The sequence below is a fragment of the Rhizophagus irregularis genome, chromosome 1, assembly GCF_026210795.1.
Source record: "Rhizophagus irregularis chromosome 1, complete sequence".
Lineage (NCBI taxonomy): Eukaryota > Fungi > Glomeromycota > Glomeromycetes > Glomerales > Glomeraceae > Rhizophagus > Rhizophagus irregularis.
This window is the reverse complement of record NC_089429.1, coordinates 1,181,791-1,194,345: the sequence shown is the minus strand read 5'-3', so window position 1 is coordinate 1,194,345 and position 12,555 is coordinate 1,181,791. Positions and strand designations below refer to the sequence as shown.

The 12,555-nt window shown below is 25.5% G+C and overlaps 4 protein-coding genes across 4 annotated transcripts; 3 read left to right on the top strand and 1 right to left on the bottom strand.

Annotated features, from left to right (window-relative positions):
• Nucleotides 1-302: 302 nt before the first annotated feature.
• OCT59_000218 (uncharacterized protein) lies at nt 303-2,801 on the top strand (the record flags this gene model as incomplete). Its single annotated transcript, XM_066138678.1, has 7 exons — nt 303-1,331; nt 1,393-1,592; nt 1,685-1,701; nt 1,990-2,295; nt 2,417-2,462; nt 2,530-2,645; nt 2,740-2,801. The coding sequence occupies 7 exons, from the start codon at nt 303-305 to the stop codon at nt 2,799-2,801; spliced, it is 1,776 nt and encodes a 591-aa protein (XP_065988152.1).
• An 864-nt stretch (nt 2,802-3,665) lies between these two features.
• On the bottom strand, nt 3,666-4,408 carry OCT59_000217 (uncharacterized protein; the record flags this gene model as incomplete). The annotated part of the gene is made up of 5 exons (XM_066138677.1): nt 3,666-3,682; nt 3,748-3,821; nt 3,909-4,014; nt 4,095-4,136; nt 4,396-4,408. 5 exons carry the CDS (start codon nt 4,406-4,408, stop codon nt 3,666-3,668), a joined length of 252 nt encoding a protein of 83 aa, XP_065988151.1.
• Nucleotides 4,409-5,543: 1,135 nt separating this feature from the next.
• OCT59_000216 (uncharacterized protein) lies at nt 5,544-7,061 on the top strand (the record flags this gene model as incomplete). Its single annotated transcript, XM_066138676.1, has 2 exons — nt 5,544-6,312; nt 6,775-7,061. The coding sequence occupies 2 exons, from the start codon at nt 5,544-5,546 to the stop codon at nt 7,059-7,061; spliced, it is 1,056 nt and encodes a 351-aa protein (XP_065988150.1).
• A 1,939-nt stretch (nt 7,062-9,000) lies between these two features.
• On the top strand, nt 9,001-10,695 carry OCT59_000215 (uncharacterized protein; the record flags this gene model as incomplete). Its single annotated transcript, XM_066138675.1, has 4 exons — nt 9,001-9,356; nt 9,771-9,856; nt 9,929-10,098; nt 10,225-10,695. The coding sequence occupies 4 exons, from the start codon at nt 9,001-9,003 to the stop codon at nt 10,693-10,695; spliced, it is 1,083 nt and encodes a 360-aa protein (XP_065988149.1).
• Nucleotides 10,696-12,555: the final 1,860 nt, after the last annotated feature.

Here is a 12,555-nt window from a genome sequence, read left to right as displayed (position 1 = left end):
AATAAAAATAAAACAGATTTTTAATTTCTGGGTCAAATTGATCGTCAACAAATTTTCTAATTCAGATTGGTAGTACAGGTTTACAAAATAATACTTTATTGACGGAGAATTAAAACTGCGAAATCTTCTGCATGATTTTCAACATGCATAATTATAGAATTTCTATATAGAATATCTTTAAAGAAAAGTCCTGTAGAATTTCGCTTTGTTATTGAATTCTCAATTCTCATAATAAATATAAATATTGCTTTATAATTCTTTGCATTTAACTTTTATAAACTATTTTCTTGAAATACAACATTATGAACACAGATAATGATCCATTTGATACTACGCAAAAGTTAAAATCTAGTCCTGTACCTGTTTTATTTATTCCTCTTAAAGACAATGAGGACAAATGTAATCATTGTGGAACTGAATACTCCAAATCACTTAAGTATAACCAAAAATATTGCAAAAATTGTTTATTTCGTTATATTCAAAATATAACAGTCAATAATAAATACTTGAATGTACATTTAAGCACAAATAATTCTCAGTGTATTAAACATAAAACAACTAGAAAAGATTTTTATACAACAAGCATTCAAGAATGGTGTGAATATTGCTCTGAGATTTTATATTTTACACAAGTAGTAACAAGAAATATATATTGTTGGCACATTTTTAATGTTGAACACTGCGAACTTTGTAATTACAGGCGGTTATCAATTTATCAGGTTTCTTCTGGATGGGTAGAATCAACTTTGAATAAAAAGTCTATTCTGATTTTATATTTACCATGGTGGGATAGTTATAGCCAGTGTATAGTTTGTTATGAAGAACTAAAATATATATATCAAGAGTCAAAATCTTATTGTCAAAAATGGTGTTCACATTGTTTTATAGTTTATAATGGATGTAGGTATTGTTTAACAACAAATATGATTTTTGGAATTACGGATCAATCTCAATGTAAGAAATGCAAAAGAACTTCATTCATTAGAATTGACATTACAGATAGAAATTACATTATAGAAGAATTTCTTGCTTCTATAAGAATTGACAATAAGAATCTCCATCTTATTGGTAATTATAAGAACAGAAACACGATTGGTTATCCATCTGGTCTTTATTCGTTTATTAATAAAAATCTTCGTTTAAGTCTACATAAAAAAACAATAAAAGAAATAGAAGAAGTAAAATGGATTCCATATTCTCAAATTACGGATTTAAAGAAAATAGCGGAGGGAGGATTCAGCATTATTTATAAAGCGACTTGGGAAGGAATTGATGTTGCTGTAAAAAAATTACATGATTCACAAAATATCAGTAAATACTTTTTAAATGAGGTAATATTTACATTTTATATTCTTTAATGATACTGTATTAATTGATTTATTTATACTTTAGTTAAGATCACTTTATCAATGTAATGATGGCAATGAATGGGTTATTGGCTGTTATGGCTTTACACAAGATCCTATAACAAAAGAATATATGTTAATATTGAATTATGCAGAAGGTGGAAATTTGCATGATTATTTGCAAAAGAACTTTATAAATATTACATGGAACAATAAATTGTTTATTTTACGAGGAATATTAATCGGGTATTTATTATTGTATATTTATTATTATTAACTATATACAGTATTATTAACTATATTTACAAAATTTATTAACTACTAAATTTTGTATTTAGACTCGAAAGTATTCATAGTAAGAATTTTATACATCGAGATATTCATAGTGGAAATATGTTATTATCTGAATATTGGAAAGTTGGAGACTTAGGATTATCACAACCTGCAAATAATACATTATCAAATAATGAAATATATGGAGTAATACCTTATATTGCACCAGAAATATTTAAAGGTGCTGCATTTTCAAAAGAATCTGATATATATAGTTTCGGTATGATTATGTGGGAAGTTACAACAGGTTGTAAACCTTTTGCAAATGTTGAACATGACCATAATCTCATCTTTAAAATTCTTGATGGAGAACGACCTAAAATTACGAAAGATACTCCTGAATGTTATGACGATTTAATGAAAAAATGTTGGGATTCTAATCCTTCAAAAAGACCAACTATTTATGAAATCTCGAATTCTCTTTTATATTGTGATGCTATTGTGGAATTTGAACAAGCTGAAAAAAAAAGATTGGAATTAATACAATTAAAGAAACTTGGACCAGAATTTAGTGAAAAGTCTCATCCAAAAGCAATTTATACAAGTAGAGCATTAAGTAATTTGATTTCTAAAGCTTCAACTATAGGTTCAATGGTTTCATTTAATATGAAACAAGGTATAGTATAATTTACTATTAATGAAAAAACTTGAAACGTTAATTAGACGGTCAGATGATAATAATTGAATTCACTTCTTTTGAATTTATATTAACTTAAATGGCTTTTATTAATTTTTAGAATATATTACACGAGAATATGAATTTGATATAAATAATATTCAAAGGTAGTATATAAATATATATAACTAGTTAATAATATAAAATAAATAATTATATGGTATATTTTTTTAGATCATCCACACAAAATACAAATTCCGCCACTCAAAACTTAATTGTACCTGTAAATTCTTCAAGAAAACGTAATTTTGAAGAATTAAAGGACGAAACGAATGAAAATCAAAGAAATAGTAAGTAAAACATTTATTTACGCACAAAATAAATAATGTCTATAGTATTTCACTTCAACAATTTTATAATATATTTTTTTTTTAACTAAAATAGGAAAATATATTAAAGTTGATAATTCAGATGATGAATTGTTGAACATAATTGAGCTTATTTAATTTGTATTTGTCACGAAAATAATTTATATAGATTGATTTCACAATTTTCACAAGATAAAATATTTATAACATATCTGTACATGAAGAATATGGCAATTCGAACAATAATTAATAATTTTATCGATATTTTCTTTAATTTGAGTACAATTATGACTACATGTATACAAAATAAATAAATGAAGTATAACCATATTAAAATAAAACAATTATTAAAGCTTCAAATTTTTGAGATCACAATTACATACAAGTGAAATAACCAGATTTTGGATATTCATAACATAACCGGTTAATACTGAAACTGGCACATATATTTTTTGATTTTGATTCAGTCATGAGCTTTGTTTATTTAGACTCTTGAAGTAAATGATGAATCATGTATATTTTTTCTATTATTAAATATGTGAGTAAAGCAAATTAGAAGCAATATTTTAATATTATACCCTTGCTCATCCGCTTTCTTTATCCAATTAAACTCAAAGTAATTGAAAGTTAGGTTTAATTTAAATAATAATTTAAAAAATATAAAAATACTAACCTGATAAGAACATTTTAATTTATTTTAGTCATTGAGTTCGTTATATTGAGAAATGTACCGAAACATAAACTTTTTAATGCTAAATTAAATTATTTTAATTTTCCATTTTTCCAAGTTATAAATTATTTAGAAAATCAATAAATCAATGCTTGGTTCTTTTTTGAAAGACTTTATATCAAATATCTTGATTAAAAAGAATTATGACGTCATTGAAAATATAATGAAATTATGCCGACAACCTCTTTGCTTTAACAGCCAGAATCGTGTAACATTCTATAAAATTAAAATAAACAAGTTCTAAAAATTCCATATGGTTTGAGCTAAAATAACTATTCCTTTTCTTCCCCTAAATTATTGAAAAAATCATTAAAATTATAATATAACTGATAATTTGGGAAAAAAAACCTGTACCTGGCGATTTTGCCATGGCACGCCAACCCAATGTCATCCACAAATCCCTGACCGATTCAGAAAATATTGAATTACTTTTAAAAAATTTTTATTTTTAAATAATAAAATTGATTATTAAATAATTATCGCTAAAAAGAAAAAAAAAGGAAAAAACCCCGTACTTGCCGATTTGCTGCAACAAGTCCATCCAGGTTACTTCGGTATCGTCCACAATCCCCTGACCGAACTCAAATGACAAAAAAAAAAATAATAAGTAATTAATTAATGCTAAAGAAAAGAAGAAAAATAAGAAAAGAAAAATTTAAAAGCAAAAAATTAGAACGGAAAAAGATTATATGACTACATACCAGTATCTATAGCATCTAGTATTGTTTTTAGATTTTTATATCCTATATTTCAGTAAAAAAAAAAATAATAATAATGTAAATACTATTTGATGGTTGGATGGCGGTTGGTCATAGGTTTACGATTCATTCGATATGGAATACTTACGAGCGATAACTTTATTTTTTTTCTTTTTTACTAAGATTGGTTTTAGAAAAAGAATTGTTTTAAATATTATTGGTTATTATAACATTCATTGTCGTACTAAATCATCATTATTAGAAACACATATCATTTTATCCTAATATTTTAAAAATACCATACTATTTTGATACATATCCTAAGGGAATTGACTTTAATTATTGAAAAATTTAATAATCATTTTATAAATCAAATGATAAATGTTATTATGAATAAAAATGAATTATGGAAACAATTTTTGATTGAAGATTCTTATGAAAATTGTCTTAATATACATAATTATGATGGCCATATTAGGAATTAAGATATTAAAAATTCCTATGATAGGAACATTTCTTTATGGGCGTGGTTTCCATAAGGAATGTCTAGCTTTACATAATGGTAAATGCAATCATTGTTTTTAACTATATCAAAAAGAAAAAGGGACACCCTGAAACACTGATTATCAAAAAAGAACTCTAAATAAAATAAAAATAATTTAAAGGAATTAAGAAAATTTAAATTATAAAAATAAATATTATGTTTGGGAAACTTGGAGGGACAGAGTCCCCGGTAAATCGCATATTCTAGTTAATTTATTTAAGTCGTGATCCCGCGATCAGACCATATAGTAAATTTGGGATAAGATACATAATAACCAGCTATAATAAATTTAAATCTCTCGTGTTCAATGATATGGCTTAACAAAAAATCCATCAAATGGAAATTATAAATTTGATATGAATTTAAGGGAATGTTTATGACAAAATCATAATTAATTTATATGATGAAGAGAAAGAATTAGAATTACTTTTGATATTTAGCCACTTTATTGAATTCATCAGAATATAATCTGATTATATCAAAATAAGATAATTTACCATTAAGCTTTATTATTATGTAATATCATTGTGTTACTGTCAAATCTACTAGCTTTAACAAAAAAAAATATCTATAATATGTTAAAGATATTAGCCTTAGTTTTTTCTAAAAAAAATTTGAATTACGGCTATAAGATTTTTATAGCCTTAATTAATTACGTCATATAAAAATCTTGTGTTATAACATTTTTTGAATTGTGGCTATCTTTAGAACGGGTTTGGTACGAAATCCCGAAATTCGACAGTACATTATCCCGAACTCTAAATCTCGAAATGGCAAAATCTCGAAATGTCATAATCCCGACATTTCATAACATAATCCCGAAGTTGAAAACTCTTCCTTCAAAAATTAAAAAACATAACAATTCCGCAGTAAAATTTTAATTTTATTTTACTCAGTTTTTTATTAAAATGGAAGATACAAGAAAAATACAAATAGCCGAAAATAAGTTTCCTATGCTTATTATGGGTGATGAAAATAGGTTTTTAAAAACTACATATTTCCAATATATACAATATTGTGAAAGTCTTAGTGCTTCATTTTTTAAGGGACGTTCAACAGAAGTTCAAAATAATATTTTAAAAGCAAATTTTGGATTAACAAATGAAGACATACTCAGTTGGGAGAATAGAGCCTCTTGTTACCAAATGACTCCTCAAAGTTTCTCATTTTTTTTACATGTTGCTATGTACTCTGCTTCTCATGGTTTTAACGCAGTATATGATGGGATACAACAGAGATATGCTGAAAGAAAGCAAATAATGAATGTTGTGAGAAAACATGAGGATAAGTCTAAAAAAAGAAAGGCTAAAAAGAATAAAAAGAAAAAACACCAAACTGTTGATTCTGATTCTGATCCATTAACAAATGATGAATCAGATGATTATATGCGAAATACTGTTGATGATGATGATCAAATAGGTGATGATCAAGATGTTAATATAAATCGGTCGATTGCGGATGCCTCTGGATCTCAATCACATGTTGATCAACCTTTTGATATGGACGTCACACCAGTAGAACCAGTATCTAATCTGGATGTTACAATGCCTCAGCCGCAGCTATTACAACAACCAGATAATAATTTATCTAATTTGACAAAATCTTCGAATAAAAAAAAGAAGTCAAATAAAAATATAATTCAGCAAGTTATTACAGGTCATAAACCAGGTGATGATGGTACATCACAAGTCAGAGACATTTTGGTTTATGATATCCCAGTATCCTGGACGCCAGAAGAAATTCTGCAAAAGTTAACATTTTGGGGGAATACTATCTCATTACAAATGAAACAACAAAAGAAATACCAAACAGTTCGTTTGAAGATAGAATTAAATTCTTTGCGTCTTACCCAGTTCGAAGGTAATGATGATCCTGTTTGGACTACGGATTTAGGGGGGATACCGGTTCGATGGTTTCCAGCAAGGTGGACACTCAAAGAAAGAAAACAACGTGAGAAGTTCCAAGCTACAATTCGAAAAATTCCAGAATCGATGACGATAGCAGCCTTATGGAAAGACCATTGCCCACATTCATTCCTTTCTGCGATTAAGGGTTTGAAAAGCTTTAAAATTATACAGACTGCAAGGGGGGATCGTAAACTTATTGGTTATTTTGAAAAGTGGGTTGATATGCGTACAGCATTAGATAATCAATTTGATTGGGAGCAATTGCACCTGTCTTGGAATCGACATGATTCTCCATCGCAACGAACAAGGTCATTTGGTAATAATACCAACAAGGACCGGCAACGAACTTCAGGAAGTCGACAGACTGATAAAAGTAAACAGAATTCTAAGAATTCTAAAAAGAAACCACAAGAGGCAAAATCTGAGAAGCATAATAAGCAGAAGAAAGATAAGTCCCGTAAAACATCACGATCAAAGGTCTTAGCGGAAATTTTAGATGTTTTACGTAAATTAATTTAGGATATACTAAATTTTTTTAGGTTTTAGAATAATTTTCTTTTTGTTTTATAGTGTGTTTTTTTTTTAGAAAAATATTTTTGATCTAGTCACCAAAGGATGTACGAATACCGGTAGGGTGCTTATGCATGTGAAAGTATTTGGGCAGGCATGACGGTAGATAGTTCTTTTGAACATATATTCTTAAGTCACCATTTTTTTTTATTAGTTTTTATTCGATCTTGTATTTAAACTAGATTAGTTCAATTTTGTATATTTTTCTTTTATAATAAATATTGTCCTTTGTTTAAAAAAAAAAAAAAAAAAAACATAATCCCGAAGTTCAAAATACCGAAACGAAAAATCTTGAAATTTATTAATTATGAAAGTTCAGGATTTTGACAATTTGGGATTATGGCATTTCAAGATTTTACCATTTCAAGATTTAGAGTTCGGGATAATGTACTGTCAGGTTTTCGAGTTTCGGTATTTTGTACGGATCCCCTTTAGAACATGTGTTTATTAGCAAGGGACTTCGTACCTTAAATCATATAAATGTTAAAGAGAAATTTGACACTAAATTATTTAGTAAATGGTAAATTTTATTTTATAAATTATTTTGATTTTTATTAACTTAGGGTTTGGAACTGATCCTTCAATATCAAGGAATCTCAGATCAATTGAACATAATCCCGCAAATCTAAAAAAATTATTTTTGAATATTTTTTTTTTAACCATAAAATACAGTATTTAACTTTTTTCTTTGACGATGATAGGTTAAATTAATTAAGCTAATTTAAGCTTTTTAAGAAAATTCGTAGGAGCTTTATTTCTCTTACATTAAAAAATGATAAAAAAAACATTCAGCAATAATTATTAAAAAATCAAAATACAAGTTATCAGTAATTTTATTATTATTGAGAGATAAAAAATATTATTGATAAATTATGTGCTAAATTTACCTCAAACGTTTGTTTTGGCCAGTTATATTATTTGCGTCAATTATTTCTATTAAATTATCCGGTAAGTGTAAAAATGATACGTAATTGGTTATGTGAAATATTTTACCTAAAGTAGAATGTATCAGTTCATATATAATCTTAACTAGAAATAAAAATTTTAAATTTCAAAATATATTACATACGACTTTATACTCAAACTTTTCAATTAATTACTACACCCAAAACTCATCATTAGAGCAAAAGATGCCAATTCTCATTATCGCTATTTCAAAAAATGTGACCAGCCTGCAATAAAAATATCGATTTTAATGTAACATAAGAATCTTACCAATTAAAATTCACATTTTGATTACGTAACTATGAAAAATCTTTCTTTTAAACTTCAAAACTAACCCACCTTAATTATTTTATAACAACAAATTATTTATAAAATGATTAAGTAGTTCTATTGATTAAATTTTATCAAAATATTTTATTTCTTTAATTAAAACTATAGGAAATCTCATTTAAGTTAAAATCTTTACAATAATTAGCGCTAGACCGAGAATTACGGGAGAGAGTTCTTATAATAAAGTGATCTCCGGTAGATCAATTTGGTTTGAGAAAATTAAAATAACGTGATTTAATAATACTTAATATACCTGAAATTGCGTAGTAATTTTTTATTGGGCAGTAAACTGCTTATAAAGAATTAATTAATTAATCATTTTTATTAGGAATTTTGCAAATAATCACAAATAATTATATACGTTTTATAATGAGAATTTACTTAACCCGGAATTACACCCATCCACCTGATCGACAAAAGAGCTTAACCTTTCTCAAGCCTATTTGTTGATCAGGTGGATGAAATAAAATTAATAGAATTATTTTAAAAAAGGAATGATTTACGTGTTATTTTTGGTTCTTTCGCTATCTTTTATGGAATACTAAATAAAATTGTACAACTATAAATTTATTTCATTTTGAAATGAAAGCAAACTCCTTTTTCCTTTACCAACATGGCATGCTCAAAAATATTTTCAGGAGATTTACCTGAACTATCCTATGAAATTATACAGTATTTTAGAAAAGATATTTCAACATTATATTCATGTATTTTAGTTAATAGATTATGGTGTCGTTTAGCCATTCCATTAATATGGGAAGATCCATTTTCACTTCTTACTCAAAATTCTCGTTATATTAATACTTATTTATGCTTTTTAAATGAAGATGGCAAAGCAAGATTTAATGAATATGGAATTAATGATAATTTATTACTTTTGAATACATCATTCAATTATCCTAGATTTATTAAATACTTAGATACATTTAAAATTAGTAATTCTGTTGAAGATTGGGTTATTACTTTAAAGTATAAATACAATCATATGCTAGGAAAATTAGTTTATAGGTCATTAATTGAAGTATTGCTCATTGAAAATGAAGTAAATTCACATTCTTTTGAAGTTGTATTGGACATGAATTTTACTTATACTAGTTATTTTGATGATACTGTAGACTCGATTTTACAAAATCCAAACCTTACATACAATATTAGAGGGTTAACACTCAGTTATGTTTCCTTATTTGAATCGGAAAATATCTTTTTATTTTTAAAAATTTTTTGTTCTAATTACAATTCAATCTCATCGATTGTTTTTAAATTTCCTAAATATAGAATTAAAATCAAAAATTATAAATTAGTTGAAAATTATTTATCACCAATAATTATTTCACAAAATAATCTCAAAAAAATTTCATTTGAATCTTTTGTTAATTTATATAGTACATTTTTAATATTAAAAAATTCTAATTGTTCAAATACTTTAAATACAATTATATTTTATTTCATTAATTTTAAAAATATAATTGGTATTTTACAAGAGGTTTTTGATCAATTGAATGTTTTAGAATCTATTCACATCATTTATTGTGATTCTTTAGATTCTGATTTTGTTCAACAAATTTTTAAGGTTATTAAACCTTTTAAATTAAGATCTTTGTTTATGAAAGAAACAATACCTAATGATCATATTGAATCATTACTATTATTATTACAGAAATTTAGTGATTGTTTAGAAAATTTTGGATTTGAAAGTGGAGAAATAGGACAAGTCTTTTATAGAATACAAAAACAACAATTATTTGAATTTATTATGAAATATTGTAAAAAGATTAGATATTTTTATTCGGGTATACCTTATTATGGTAATAACAGTATTTACTTATTCATTGAAAAGAATCAACATAATATTAATTATCTTACTATCGAAGCGGATATTACTAGTTATTATGATTATGGGGAATTAAGTTCAACTGTATTACAGAATTTAGGACAGGTTCTTCCTTCTAGGTTAGAATATTTATGTTTAGCTCTTTCTTTTATTACAAGTGATCTAGAAATATTTTTAAATAATTCACAAAATACTTTTATTAAGAAATTATTAATTAGTAATAAATTCCAGTATACACCCCTGAGAAAAGAAGATACAGAAATTTTATTTTTTATAAAGAAATATATTATGAAAAAGGAAAGGGTTAAATATTTGGCTATTGTAGAATCAGATTCTAATGCTAGTACAGAACCTGTCGAATTATTTTTTTTAAAAAACGAAGTAAATGAATATAAATTAAATAATATTATAGTTCAAAAATATAATGATTTATATATTGATGCACATAGTTATATAAATAACCATTTACAATATTAATAAATAAGGCATTTACAAAACCTTCATTGGGATAAGACGATAAGTTAATGTATTTATAAATGTAAAAATATAAATGTTGATATTCTAACTGGTGTTAACATGATATGCCATAGCATGATTATGATAAAAGCAAGTCCTTAACGAAGATAAATGATATTTTCATTATCTGTTATGTGATATCTATGAACACAATAATTAAATTGGTTATCACTGGGATGTCTGATGATATCTATTTCTAACGTAGAGTTGCGAAATATTTTGTGATAATTAATCACTAGAAAACTAATTTCTTGTTTGTTTAAGCGCATATTTTTACCCTTAAAGTATGATTTAAGCAATTATTTTTACATTAATACGTTTATGTATTACTTATCTCCTGGCTAATTAGGAATAAGTAAAATTTTACTAGGATTGGATAAATGATCGGCCAAAGGTTCCGATTCTAAGTAAAATTTTACTATTCCAATTAGCCAGGAGATAATTGATTTATCCCCTGCCATTTACACAATAGTAAGTGTTTCATAGTATATCGGGAGTATAATATAGTATATTGTATTGTTGAATCTTATTTTTCTTTCGCTTGGTTTTTTTTTTCCTCATTTTAAAAGATTTTAAAAAAATAATTAAATTTTAAAAAGCTTCAGAACTATTACTATTACACTTGAAAAATATATTGAGATTACTAATAAATTAAAAGAAAGTTTTTCTCATTTGGAAAATGCAAATCTTTCCGAATTACTCAAATTTCCAAATCAGTCCATTATAGTATAATCAATAGTTAATTTTTACCGCAAAATTTCCTAGAAACGGATAAATAAATACATATAAAATTTGCTACCCAGTAGATATAACTACATTTGCATAATCATGTAAATGTGGATGACCATCACCGTTGGCCAGAATTATCAATTTTTACCGGCAATATATTTTTTTAATGCTGGTCGATCGTCATAATTTCAGTCACCAGTTATCATCACCCCCGGTGATAGTTAGATTTTATTAATATTTTATATTGTATAACTGTTAGTTTTTTTATTGTTAAGAACTAAAAATAACATGTAAACCATTCCTTTTATTAAATAATTGTTAATTTGATCATATTATTTGCTATCAAGATTGTTAATTATTTCAATTAAATTATACGGTAAGCGTAAAAAATGCCATTTTAAACTAATAATTAATTTTAAAAATTTCAGAAATTTTGGTAAAATCGTGAAATATTCAGTACCACTAAATTTAAAAAAGAGGGGGGGGGGGGGGGGGGGCTTTAAACGTCATGTGTTTAAATTACCTTTAAATTTTCAAAAATAGAAGGGGGGAATATTATACCTAAAATAGAATGTATCAGTTCATGCTGGTTCATATAAAGAAATATATTTAATTTTAGCTAGAAATAAAAATTTTAAATTTCATAATACATTACACATGACTTTATACTCAAACTTTTTCAATTGATTACTTTTTCAAACTATTAAATAAATATACACTTAAAAGACTCATCCACGTAATTAGAACGAAAATTATGATCTTTTTTTTAAACTTCAAAACTAACTCACCCTAATTATTTTATAACAATATATTGTTTATAAAATGTTTTAGTTTTATTTGATTAAAATATATCAAAATGTTTTATTTCTTTAATTAAAACTATAGGAAATCTCATTTAAAATCTTACAATAATAAGTAAATAAATAAACTTTCTTTCTGTATGTTTTACTTTAATATAATTTATAAACATGAATAAATTATAAATATAAATAATAAATACTTGCAAAAAGTTTTTTCAGATCTGTATTACATAAACCATTGTAAAGATCATAAAGATTGTGAGAGATCATAAAAGATCATAAAAAATCATTT